This window comes from Eptesicus fuscus, chromosome 7, assembly GCF_027574615.1.
Source record: "Eptesicus fuscus isolate TK198812 chromosome 7, DD_ASM_mEF_20220401, whole genome shotgun sequence".
Taxonomy (NCBI): Eukaryota; Metazoa; Chordata; class Mammalia; order Chiroptera; family Vespertilionidae; genus Eptesicus; species Eptesicus fuscus.
In genome coordinates, this window is record NC_072479.1 from 7,202,627 (window position 1) to 7,215,395 (window position 12,769).

At 38.6% G+C, this 12,769-nt stretch overlaps 1 protein-coding gene across 1 annotated transcript in view; it reads right to left on the minus strand.

Annotated features, from left to right (window-relative positions):
- Positions 1 to 435: 435 nt before the first annotated feature.
- RXFP2 (relaxin family peptide receptor 2) overlaps positions 436 to 12,769 on the minus strand; it is a 53,887-nt gene continuing 41,553 nt past the window's right edge. The window contains exons 14-18 of the mRNA XM_054719722.1: positions 11,164 to 11,235; positions 7,555 to 7,784; positions 6,542 to 6,952; positions 3,071 to 3,289; positions 436 to 695 (exon numbers count right to left, since the gene is read on the minus strand). Of these exons, the coding sequence (XP_054575697.1) occupies positions 436 to 695; positions 3,071 to 3,289; positions 6,542 to 6,952; positions 7,555 to 7,784; positions 11,164 to 11,235 (1,192 nt within the window). The remainder of the gene's footprint in view (positions 696 to 3,070; positions 3,290 to 6,541; positions 6,953 to 7,554; positions 7,785 to 11,163; positions 11,236 to 12,769) is intronic.

A 12,769-nucleotide genomic window follows, 5' to 3' on the forward strand; every position in this document is an offset into this window, starting at 1 on the left:
GAAGAAGCAATGAAAGAGATGTTAGACTTACGGTATGTTACTCTGGCCACACTGGAATTAGATGTGTCAATGTCTTTATTTTATGGATAGAGCAATTCAAATTAAAAGCAGACCATGCAGTGTCAACATGTGGGCGTTAACTGGTAGCTTGGTAGTATTAACTAGGTGGAGACCAATTGCATATCAATCTTCTGGGTATAGATTCTTGTCTCACTTCAGGAATGTAAGGGTGAGTGGAAACCTTAGGTACACTTCTTACCACAGCTGGTAAATAGTATGGCTGCCATTGGACCACAGCACCAGAAGTCGTTCTGCTGTATTCTCCATGCAGGAAGGTTTGCTGTTGGTAAAGATGAACAGCATTGCAGCGTCATCTTCCAAATGCAGCGCTTTTTAATAGGTAGTCCATTGAAGTCCAGTGATCCCCAACCATTACTAGGACATTGGTTTTGTTATACTGTCCCCAAAAGTTATTTTGTTCAAAACCCCAAGTTTAAGGGAAGAGGAGTCATCTGTCCATACAATGGATGTAGACAAACTTTTATTTTTAGTTTGGAAAATCGATTTTCTCCGATGCCTGTGTAGCAGCTGTTTCAACTTGTCCTTGAAGAAGCTGGTTGTGAGTGTGTAAAGGATGGGGTTCAAGGCGCTGTTCACTGGCAGGAAAAAAATGACTACCCAGGAAGTGATTGTGCCTGGATAAGGAAACAAAGTGTGAAAAACAGAAGTTTTTCGTAGTGTGTTCATAAAATTTTGTATAACTTGCTATTTTTGAGCAGGCTACCTCATTCACTTAAGTTTTCTCTCACTACACTGAAAATCTCTTTATTGGAAGGGTGTAGGAGCCATAAATTGGAGGGTCTACCATGTAAAAATACTTCATAAACTATCACTTCATATATAACCTATTTTTCTTTCTTTTATTGTCTTTCTTTATAGAAAAATAAGAAAGTGAGAATAATTCTTAATCAGTGTTCAGGAAACTTCTGGCCAAAGGTCAGATGGGATTTTGGTCTTAACTTCAGTCCTGGAGGCTTTATTGCCCTCATATTCCAGCTATCCTATTCAGAAGGGAGTCTGACAATTTGAAGAACAAAAACCAGTACATATCCAAACTTAATGAATTCCTTTTGTGTTAATCCTTACAAATGCTAGTAGACTATACTAGGGAAAGATGCCACAAAAAGTTCTTTGTGAGGAGAAACTGGGAAGTAGCTGAGCATTTTTAGTTGAATGAGCATTAGTTAAAAATATTATATTTTAATATAGTGGAAATATTGTGTTAAGATAAATGAGACATGGTTCCTACTCATGGATATATTAAAAATAATGCTGATATTAGACAATCTGAGGCTAATAAATTAATTGAAAACAAAATTGAATGAATAGTTCAGCAGTGGAGTTGGATGCCAGTGGGTTGGGAGAGGTCTGGAATGGTACAATGGAAGAGAGAGTGCTTGGCTTAAACCTTGGAGGATAAGAAGGGTATTTCATAGGCTATCGTCTTACAGATTGAAAGTATAATCCAGGTGGAAGGAACAGCTTCAGCAAAGGCAAGACATAAAAGTTCAGAAAAAATGTCCAATAATTTTAATGGGCCTGGGTCACAGAATATAGGAAGAGGGGGCAGGAGAAAGAAAAGTCTTCATGCTAATCCAAGCACTGGGACTTTATTCCATGAGCAATGGAGGCCAAAGGACATTCCAGTCCTATTGAATTTGAAATGTTAGGACATAACAATTGAAATGTTTGGGAAGTTGTGGTATACTGAGACTGTTCATCAAAGTCCACAACTGTCACCAGTAAATAGATAACTCTGCTTTCTGCGTACAACTGACTCCTGAGTAAATTCACATATTCTTATGGCTTTTGCTCTTGCCATCCAGCAAAGGTTCCCAAGTAATCAGTCCTGATCTTCACTTCTACATGTTCTGTGGCTAGAGTCCTGCTGGGAGACTAAACTATTGGTTGAGGGGATTCTGTGGATGCCATGTGTCTTTTTTTTTTTTTTTTTTGCATTGGACAAGGTCTTTCAGGACTTTGTGCAGCAGCCAGAGGGACATAAGTTGTTACTTGGATAGTCATCACTCTTTTACAAGGGCTTCTGATATGTCAACCCCATGTTTGGCACTGGTGTGCCAAGATGGTTAAGATATAATCCCTGCCCTGGATAAACTCCCCATATAGATTTGCAAAAGGCTGAAACAATGAGTTGAATATAATCCCAAAGCTGTTTCAGAAAGTTGGGCTAAAGCCCTGGGTGGCCCCTAGTTGGGTATGATTTCTAGGTCCCAGAACAGGCTTCAAATATAGTCCTAACTAATGAGGAGGTTATTTTCTCTAGTTGAGTAGGAGAGTGAGCAGGAAACCTGGCCTCCTGGACGAGGCACCTTCCATGGAACACCTAATGCTCCAGGGAGCCTAGTGTGATGACTGTTTGGCCGGGACCATGACATAGACTCGTGGCTCTTAGTTGTATGTGTGCCTCAGAATCACAGAGGCCCTTTTCCAAAACACCCGTGTAAAGGCCTTAGCCCCTGTGGACTGAATTCAGAAGCCCAGGGAAGAACCTGGGCATAGATATTTTGATTTTTCACATGTGCTCTTGGTTAAGAACTTTTATTCCATTCAGGTAGAAGCAAGACACTAAGACTGTTTTTCTCTCTCCTGTTTTTTTATTATACTTGTTTAGATTGCACCACTGCCCAGTTTCTTTTCTTTTCTTTCTTTTCTTTCTTTTCTTTTCTTTTCTTTTCTTTTCTTTCTTTTCTTTTCTTTTCTTTCTTTTCTTTTCTTTTCTTTCTTTTCTTTCTTTCTTTCTTCTTCTCTTCTTCTTCTTCTTCTCTCTCTCTTCTCTCTCTCTTTCTTTCGTTCTTTCTTTCTTTTCTACCACTGCCCACTTTCTCTTGTATAATACTGAGTATAAAGCACTGAGGGAAATACTGACTGTATTAAAGTTGTAGGTATTTATGGAGAATTTATGGAGAATTGTAAAGCACTGTATTCTGGCCTCATCAAACAAAGGGCATAAGAAGGCAAAGTGTACTTGGGAATAAGAAAAGGGACTGACCTGGTATTTCCACTCGGAAGAGGGAAAGAATTTTAATTACAAACACAGGAATCCAGCAGATGGCATCAGAGAACACTATAAAAAAGAAACGGTTTGCAACAGCCACCTCTCTTCCAATGTGACTCCTCACTTCCGAAGTCTGCAAGGCCGTTTTATGAATGGAACAGAACATAATACCATAGGAAAAGACAATGATGAGAAAAGCCAGCAAGTTCACACCTGTTGGGAAAAGCACAGCTCTTAATATCTCAGGAGTGCAGGTCAGCAATGAAATGCTGTGTTACTGAGATGTCTGACACAGTGCCTCTTTCCCTGAATCTACAAGGAGCACTCTTTTGTATCAGCTCAGTGGTACTCGGCTGAAACCCTGAGTTCAAGGTTATAAGCTGGAATAAACAAAAAGAATCAGGTTTGCCAGATCAGAAATATATTTCAAATACATAAACCATTTATGAAGAATTGTAGACTTCTGAAATTCAGATTTGGGTATCATGAGGTCAATTTTAGTTTTGTAAAGCAGAAAAGAGCTATTTTTGTTTCTAGTTCTCTGCAAATTCAAAGCCTTAAGGGATTACTGTAATCATACGTACATCTCAAAAAATAAGTATGACTCCATTCTTTTACCTTATAAATATGAAAAAGATAAACTTGAAATATCAAGAAGATAATAGCCTCAGAAACATTGTTCCTCATGGTTTTTTTTTTTGGCATTAACTAAAAATAATACATGGAACAAAAATGTATTTTTTGTTTATTTTTCTTCAGATTGTTTATAATCATTAAACTAAAATTCAAAACCTTGTAGATTTGTTTTAGGAAAAAAAGGAATAAGAAAAAATTAAAAATTCAATTTTGTGAATTACTCTTTTAGAGTGAAATATGTTCAGAAGATTATCATGTAAGCCTGACTTTGTAGTCACTTTGTTGTGTTCTTGCTATAGGAGGTCACGGTTCGATTCTTGGTCAGGGCACATGTCTGAGTTGCCGGCTCGATCCCCAGTGTGGGGTATTCAGGAGGCAGCCAATCAATGATTCTCTCTCATTATTGATATTTCTATCTCTCTCTTCCTCTCCCTTCCTCTCTGAAATAAATAAAAACATATATTTTTAAAAAACGAAAAAAATTTAATTAAAAAAATCCTAGGAGCGACCATCTTATACCTTACGGTAAACATAAATTTTGCACATAATATCAAAGTCGTTAAAAATGTTCATCTGACTTAGATTGTAACTAAGACTGGTGAATCTAGGGGAAACTACTATACATTCAAAATGTTCTGTTAGTTGTATTCAAAACTTTTCATTTTAAATGGAATCTCATTATGAAGCCATACAAGATAATTTTTAAAGATTGATTTATCTTAAGCCTCTTGCCAGAAAGTTGAAAAAAAAAACTGTTAGAGAAGATCCTCCCAATGGGAGGGAGTGGTCATCTGTAATACTTTCAACAATAAAGATAAATTAAAAAACAAAACGATGATCCTCCAGTATAAATTCTGAAAATAGACTTACAGAAAGGATTAAACTATTTGTTCTGAAGGCACCAAAAGAATGTGAGATATTAACAGCAGGAGAAACTGGGTGATGATATAGGGAAACTGTGCTATCTTTGCAACTCTTTTCCTCTAAATGTAAGTTATTCTAAAATGTAAGATTAATTTTAAAAATTGTATGTTCTTATATTCTTTCGGCAGAAAAATGCTTTAGGGAGAGAGAGAGAGAGAGAGAGAGAGAGAGAGAGAGAGAGAGAGAGAGAGAGAGAGACTATCTTTTTATCAATACAGAATATATCACAAGTACTAAAATCCTTTTAGCTGACCCACACCTTAACTATAAAATCTGAACGTCTTTCAACCTTCATCTGGGCCTATTCCCTGGCTTTAGGTCTCTGAGGCCTCTGTCTTTTCCTGAACACAATCTCTGCTTTCACTTAGCTAACACCTCCTCCTTCTGTGGGCCCCTGTTTGGATTCATTTCCACTGGGAATCCTTCCCTGGTACCCAGATCTGGGGCTCCTAGAACATGCTGTATTCCTCCTTCAAGCATTTGTCAGCCTGTGACGTAGGATGTGTTTACTTGTCTTCATTCTCCTTTCTGGCTGCAGGTCTGTGAGGACCTATCTATTGTATCTCCAGTACCCCAAATTGCTTCATAAATTCATGTTGGATCAATGAATGTAACATAATGTAACGCAAAGTAACATAACATACTGTGTGTGTGTGTGTGTGTGTGTGTGTGTGTGTGTGTGTGTGTGTGTGACTCTCTATGAAGTGCACCTATTCTAGAAACATCTTACAATATCCTAGGAGGAACATAGCCATGAAAAATAGCTATAAGACAAGGTAGTATGTGAGGAGTATTATTAAAATGGTGCAAATAAGGTGTTTTACTTTTCAGAGGAAGAAGACAAGGAATAGGTGGAGAAGACCTGGAAATAGTGGCTAGGGCCACTCTGTGGTGGGCTTTAAGTGCTAATTTAAACTTGACCTTGGTAGTAGCAAGATTTCATTGAAAATATCTGAGCAGAGGCACATACAGTTCTTTCAGTCCTCAGGGAGGGTGAACAGTGGTATTTGCCACATGAATAGGAAAAAAGGGCCCAGAGTACAAAAGACTAGGAAGGGCTAACGTCATTCAGGATTCAGGTGACAAGGTTTTTAAAGGAAGGTGGTAGCAGTGGATTGAGAGACTGGAAGAAAAGGAAGCAGAGGCATGTTTTGATAAAAAAATATTTGTGAAAATGAGAGGACAATAGAGCTTATTGACCAACTGTATGGGAGGAAAAGATGAGAAGAGGAAATGGAAATTAGAATACTCCTCTAAAGAAAGGACTTGGGAATGACTTTAATTTTAAGCAATTGAGATATATATTAAATGATAAAAAGGTTTTTAACCTTATTGGTCCTATAAGGTTAAAAACCTTTTTATCCTTTAACCTTTTTATCTTTCATTTGTAACAGAGAATATATGGTCTTCTTTTCTTTAAAAAAAAGGAGAGGAAGACTGAAAAAACTGAAAAAAAAGAAGAGAGTTTTATGAAGTATCATGCTGTTAACTTTTGAGCAGCGTTTCCCAAAGGCAACAAACCTTTCTGGAATTGCCACTCAGATAATCTCCTGTGAGTTATTATTTTTTAACTCATATGTAAACTGTAAAACAAAATGAGTACAAATAGCTTGGTTGGGTGAGAGGACAACTAAGTGATCTAAAATTTTTCCAGCTCAAAGGTCTGGCAGAAAATAAAAAAGCCATCTAGAGATCCTGACAGTATGGATTTTCATGCTAAATCTCTATAATAAAAATTTTAATTAAATTTCTGTAAATATACAGTAAGAACTTTATTTTAAAAAAGGGACAGAGTCTTGTCTATAATCATTTACTTCTGAAATAAGTAAATATGCTGAACTTTGCTAAACTTTGTGGTATTTCTACCAAGATTATATTTGTTAAAAAATGAAAAATATAATTTACCTAGGAAAATTCCAAGAGAATACCCTTTACTTCCACTATCTTCAGTTTGATCATCATAAAGTGGGAAACATACTCCATTTTTTCCATAAAAGTTTCCAAAATAATCATCATTCCAAAATGGAATCACAGCTATTAAAAATCCCACAATCCAGATGCCAATGAGGATGAGTGAAGTGTGCCGTTTTCCAGGATGAATGTTACTGAAGGGAAAGACAATGGCCAGGAACTTCTCCAAAGTCAAATATGTCAGCAACAGGACAGAGACTTCAGTGGACAGCATGGCCAGGACGCCCATGAGGCGGCACTGCAAACTCTCCATCCACAGCAATGCATACTTCTGGTACTGCCCACGGTATTTTAGGTCAGAAAAGCCAACGAAGAACAAATAAACACCCATCAGGCAGTCTGCACCTGTTAAGGAATGGATAAAGGATACATTGGTAGTTCTCAGCATTTTTGTTTTAGTTTTCTAATTAGGTCTACTTCTTTCATCCTCTATTAAATGAACTAATATAAACACCTACAACAATACCTACAAGTCTGGACTTCAAAAGGTATATTATTTCTAAGTACCATGCTATGTCTTAGTTTTATAATTTTTTAAAAAGGTGGCGGGAGAATTGGGGAGGCTAGTTTTTAAACAGTAAACAAATATTACTTACATAGTTAATAAAAAGAATAATTTTCTGGGCTTGAGTAGAATGGGTGTTATCGTAATTGAGGGTTAAACAAAATTTAGTTTTCTAACTCACAACCTGTCCTCCAGAATTCATCCCTTGATTCTTCAGCTCTCTATTACCCTATTTCTAAGACATAACTCCCAGGAATGGGTACTAGTTTCCTGAAAACTCATATAAGAACAGAGCAGCCAAAGATAATAGCACCATCATACTTTTAAAAAATTGCCCAACAGGTATAATTTAAATTAAGTGCCATTAGTTGAAGGCCAGTATATATCTAATTTACAGCACATAGAAGATATCCTAGATCTATGTGAGAGGAAACATACTTACAACAAAGAATTTTGATGGACATAGCGTGAGTCGTGTTTTCAGCTTTAATGAAAGATCTCATGCCAATGACAAAAAGATTTCCAAAGCAGGTTATGAAAGCTATAACCCAGACACATATTCTGAGGATATTGTTAGCCAAGAGGTCCTCAAATGAAGAAATGCCGTCAGTCAATGGCATACATATTCGGACATGGGGAGCATAGGAGCAGTATCGAAAGTTTTTGAAATAACTAAAGTCAAAGGAAAAAACAGAGTCACTTTACAGCAATGACACAGAAACCACAGTTGCAGTCCCATCAGATATGCAACTTCCCTAGGTCTGTTTGTTTTTGTTTAATAGAGATCATGTAATTTAAGAGTTCTTCATGGAATATATGTTACTCTAGGCAGGGTGCTTCTTTTGAAAATGAACCTACAAAAATAGAAATTCTGTGGCTTATCTGAGGTGAGTCAGGGGAGGACATGAGAATGTGAAGTCTCCATCACATTGGATTATTATCTAGGGTATTATAAAAAGTAGGTTGTCAAATTGATTTTGAGCAAAAATTCAGGGGCTTGGGTTCGGGATGCAAAGGACCTACAGTAGGTCATAAAACCATTCCTGTCTTGTACTTGGTTTTAAGTATACTCATGTAAACTAGCCTCCTTATCCTTGGCAGGAAGGGAGGGTCTCTGAGAAAACTCATTCTCACTGGAGCTAGGAGGAAAAGCCGCTGCCTAAAACACAGATTTCTTTCTATGGATTAGAAAGACTTAATTTAGTTTTGTTTGTGATCAATCTATTTATGGAAAATATAGGTTTGTTTGTGAAAATATAGGTTTGTTTGTGATCAATCTATTTATGATCCATGTGTGTGGGTCAAGCATTTGAATTGGGGAGGTTGTCTGGCTTATTGCCATTTCCGAAACCTGTGTGTTCAGGATTTTCGCCCATAAAGCTCATTCTATTTTTGTGTTTTTTACCACCTCTTTTAGTTCATCTCTTTTCTTCTAAATCTTTTCATTTCCTTCCCCATCCAGTTTGTAGACCAGCAAGTTAAACAAAGCTTGACTTTGCCACAGCTTCAAGGCCTCCCATGATGGAACCCCTGGTCACCCAGGTCCTTCTTACCTCCTTGGCTTCCTGTCTCACTCCACCCAGACACACTGGCCTTCTTCTAATCCTCAGACAAGCCAGCTCACCCCCTTCTCAGTATGATGCTTTTGCTTTTCTCTCTGCCTGGAAGATTTTTCCCTCTTCCCTCAGATGTTCAGGGCTGCTCCCTCCCTCCATTAAGGTCCACTAGACTATCACATTCTTTGACTTCTCTGTGGACTATCGCCATCCTCTCTCTATGCCTTCATCTTGTTGTACTTGTCTTCATAGCATTTATTAACTACTAGAGGCCCAATGCACGAAATTCATGCAAGAGGTTCAGCCCTCGCAGCCCCGGCTTCGTCTGGAAGGTAGTACGGAAGGACGTCTGGAAGGACATCCAGAAAGTCATTCGGCTGTCCATTCTAATTAGCATATTATGCTTTTATTATTACAGATTTGTTTGTTTACATGTTTATGTTCTGGTTCTAAAAGATCCACAGGGAGGGGCAGACACTTGTTTCTCCTGGTCATCCTGAATGCTCAGATCTAGAACAGCACCTGGCACATGGGAAGTACTCAGCAAACACTTCTTAGATGAGCTAATGAATGACGCATAATTTAGTGCTGGGATGTTATGTAGAAAAATTGGAGGCAATACCTATCCCTGAGCAGCTTACAGTCTAGCCTCCCCATATCATCTACCCAATTATCCTATATAATAAAGAGATAATATGCAAATTGACCATCACTCCAACACACAAGATGGCCACCCCCATGTGGACACAAGATGGCCGGTAGAGGAGAGCAGTTGTGGGTGATCAGGCCAGCAGGGGAGGGCAGTTGGGAGCAACCAGGCCTGCAGGGGAGGGCAGTTAGGGGTGACCATCCCTGCAGGAGAGGACAGTTAGGGTGACCAGGCCTGCAGGGGAGGGCAGTTAAGGGTGATCAGGCCTGCAGGGGAGGGCAGTTAGGGGTGACCATCCCTGCAGGAGAGGACAGTTAGGGTGACCAGGCCTGCAGGGGAGGGCAGTTAAGGGTGATCAGGCCAGCAGGGGAGGGCAGTTAGGGGTGACCAGGCCAACAGGGGAGGGCAGTTGGGGGTGATTGGGCCAGCAGGGAGCAGTTAGGCATTATCAGGCTGGCAGGGGAGTGGTTAGGGGGTGATCAGGCAGGCAGGCAGGCAGTTGGGAGCCAGCAGTCCTGGATTGTGAGAGGGATGTTCCAGATTGGAGAAGGTGTAGGCTGGGCTGAGGGACACACACACACACACACACACACACACACACACACACACCACCTCCCCACCCACCACCCTGTGCACGAATCTCATGCACCGGGCCTCTAGTAGATGTATAACTGATGTATAACTCTTGTTTTCCCCTTCTTCCCTGGAATCCCTGGCATGCATTGAACCTTTGGTTCTTTCAGGAATTATGTCCATTGTCTTCAGATAGAGCCAGCTAGGGTATCTCAGTAGTTCAGCCTCTTTTCCCACTGTGATTTTGGCTCTGAATGACAAGTGGAAGGGTTGGGGTTATGGGGTGAAGGTGTTTCAATAAGTGTGGACAAGGAAGATGAAAGAACTAGGCCACTTAGTAGGACCTAAGTTAACACATTTTCTGTTTGTTGTTGAGTCCTCTTGACCTCAACCTAAGGTTCTCTATCAAGTTCTAAAATGATTGAATTTCTCTATTCTAAGACCTCACATTCTGCCTGCAACAAGGAAATGAGAGCCTCCTTAAATATCTACTGGTGCCACAGAAAGAGAAATTGTGAAAACCATGCGAGTATGCATCAGACAATTGTCCTTTAGTAATTACACCTATGGCACGGACACAAACAAAATGTTTTCTCAAAAGAGCACCTTCACACCAACCATTTCAGCCACTTGCTGCACCCAACTTGTAAGCTTACTTCGAATTCTCCCTATTGTTGTGAATAACAATGGTTAATTTTTGAAATCATGAACACAGAGATTACACAGTTGATAAAGAAATAATCATGTCATAAACACATATATTAACACAACGTACACAGTGCACTTTAGTCAAATATATTCAAGTGAGTTATTAAAAACTACTATAAAGATTTAATTACCTCCATTTTGAAGTGCACTTAGTAACAGTAACAACACCTGGAATTTATATAGGCACCTTTCTTCCTAAGGGCTCAAATCTTAGAGCAGCCGACTGCTCACTCATGAGAGGTGAGTTAATGTTCCCAGGTCTCCTGAGTACCATTGAGTCATTGACTTCATCTTGTGTAATGTGTGGCACTCTGGTACCCTGATCTCTTATTGGGCCTCAATTGGATAAACAGCATGTTTCCAGAGAGAAGTGTCATTCATGTCGGTACATCATAATATTGAATTCTATTTGAACAGGGACCAAAGGTGACAAAATTAAAAAGTTCTCGATAAAAAGACTTTTCTTGCACCAAAAACACATTGCAGTGACACACGAGACAGTTTGCACTAGAACATCTGCGACATTCCACCATGCGGTCTTCTCCGTTCTTTCATACATACATACATGTGAGAAAGATTCCTCATGGGCTGAAACATGCGTGTGTTTATATTTGGAATCTCTATCCTTTCCAGGTCTCTGGAAAACAGGCACACAGGTTTCATGTTTTTAGGGTTTTACTTTTTAGTAATTGCATTCTTTGTCCTTCCTTAATATTACCTTTCAAAAGCCTATGTTACCAATTCAAAGTAGGATGAGCATTTCACAGTAAGCTATCTTAGAAAATCGTCATTTCTCTTTATGCCTCCTGTACACAGTTTGCTTTGTCACTACCTATGCAAAATTACATCCGAATACAACACTGTCATTTATTTCTTTGGCTTAAAAACGGCAGTGGGGATTTGCGATTATGACCTTTTTGGGGTGGCAGGAATTAAGGGAGTGTGCCTGTTCTCAGGAACAATAGTTGGGAGAGAGGACAATCTAAAATGAGAGAAACCTTTCACTTTTAAAGTTTATTGTGAAAGGTGTTTGATTCTCATTCCATTTCTTTTTGATTAATCTGAATAAGGATTTCTCAACATGGCCCTGAGTTTTCCATTGTCCGTTGAGTCCTTCACAATGGAACTATCTTGCCCTTTGGTCGTCAGAAACAAGGCTTAGAGGAGTAACAGTGCTACTGAGTCCTCTCAGGGCCCCTCCTGCGGGAGACACTCGAGTCCTTTAAATGGATTTTCCCCTCTTCTTTCTTTTGCTCTCTAGTTTTCTCCTGGACTTATCACAGTTTTAGTTTTGCATGGATTGTGTGATTATTTGAATAATAACCTATAGCTTCCAAATGAGCAGAAGCCACTATATCCTGGTTCTTAAGACAGCAAGTGCTATAAATAAGTTGGTGGCCAATAAATGTGAAATAAATATGTAAATAAATTGTTATAATAAAATTAATGAGACAATAAAGAAAGCAAAGAAATATAAAAAGAAAAGTTTGGAGTAAATAGTTACAACTTGACTTTTCAGAAAGGCATGGTGTGATAACTTGATATTTTGCCTTTCAGAATTCAGTAATGGGGGGATAAGGACACATACGTAATAACTTAATCAATAAAGAAATTTTAAAAAATCAACAGAATTCAGTATGTGGTGAGTGAGAGGAAGAGTCATTTTGTGCACATTCTGTCTGTTCTTAACGCATTATTTATATTTTTTTGGTTTTAAATATTCTGGCTTCTGGAAAGCAACAATCAAGTCCTTTAAATCAGTGGATGCTCATTAACACCTGAGAGAGAACCTAAATCTTGCATTCATTTTCAATAGAGAGCAATTTAGCAAGAATAAAAAGTGATAGTAAGTATTGGTCTTTGGAGTTATATGAAGAAAGGCTTTAGGCTGAGATTGGGTAACACGGTATACGCTCTGTGTAAAAACATAAGATGACTGACACTAATTGCAGCTTAATATGTTTGAAAATTTATAATACTAAACAAAATTAATTGTCTGAATGTTCATCTTTGTGGCACAATTTTTTCCTGCACTGATTAAAAAGTAAAAAGCATGCTCTGTAGGCTGATAGAATGTTGATTGCTGTAGGAAAGGGGATAGGGAAGCAGCAGCAAGTCTTCCACAATTTGTTCTTCACCCAAGGTTTAATAACTAAACAATTAAAAATTTA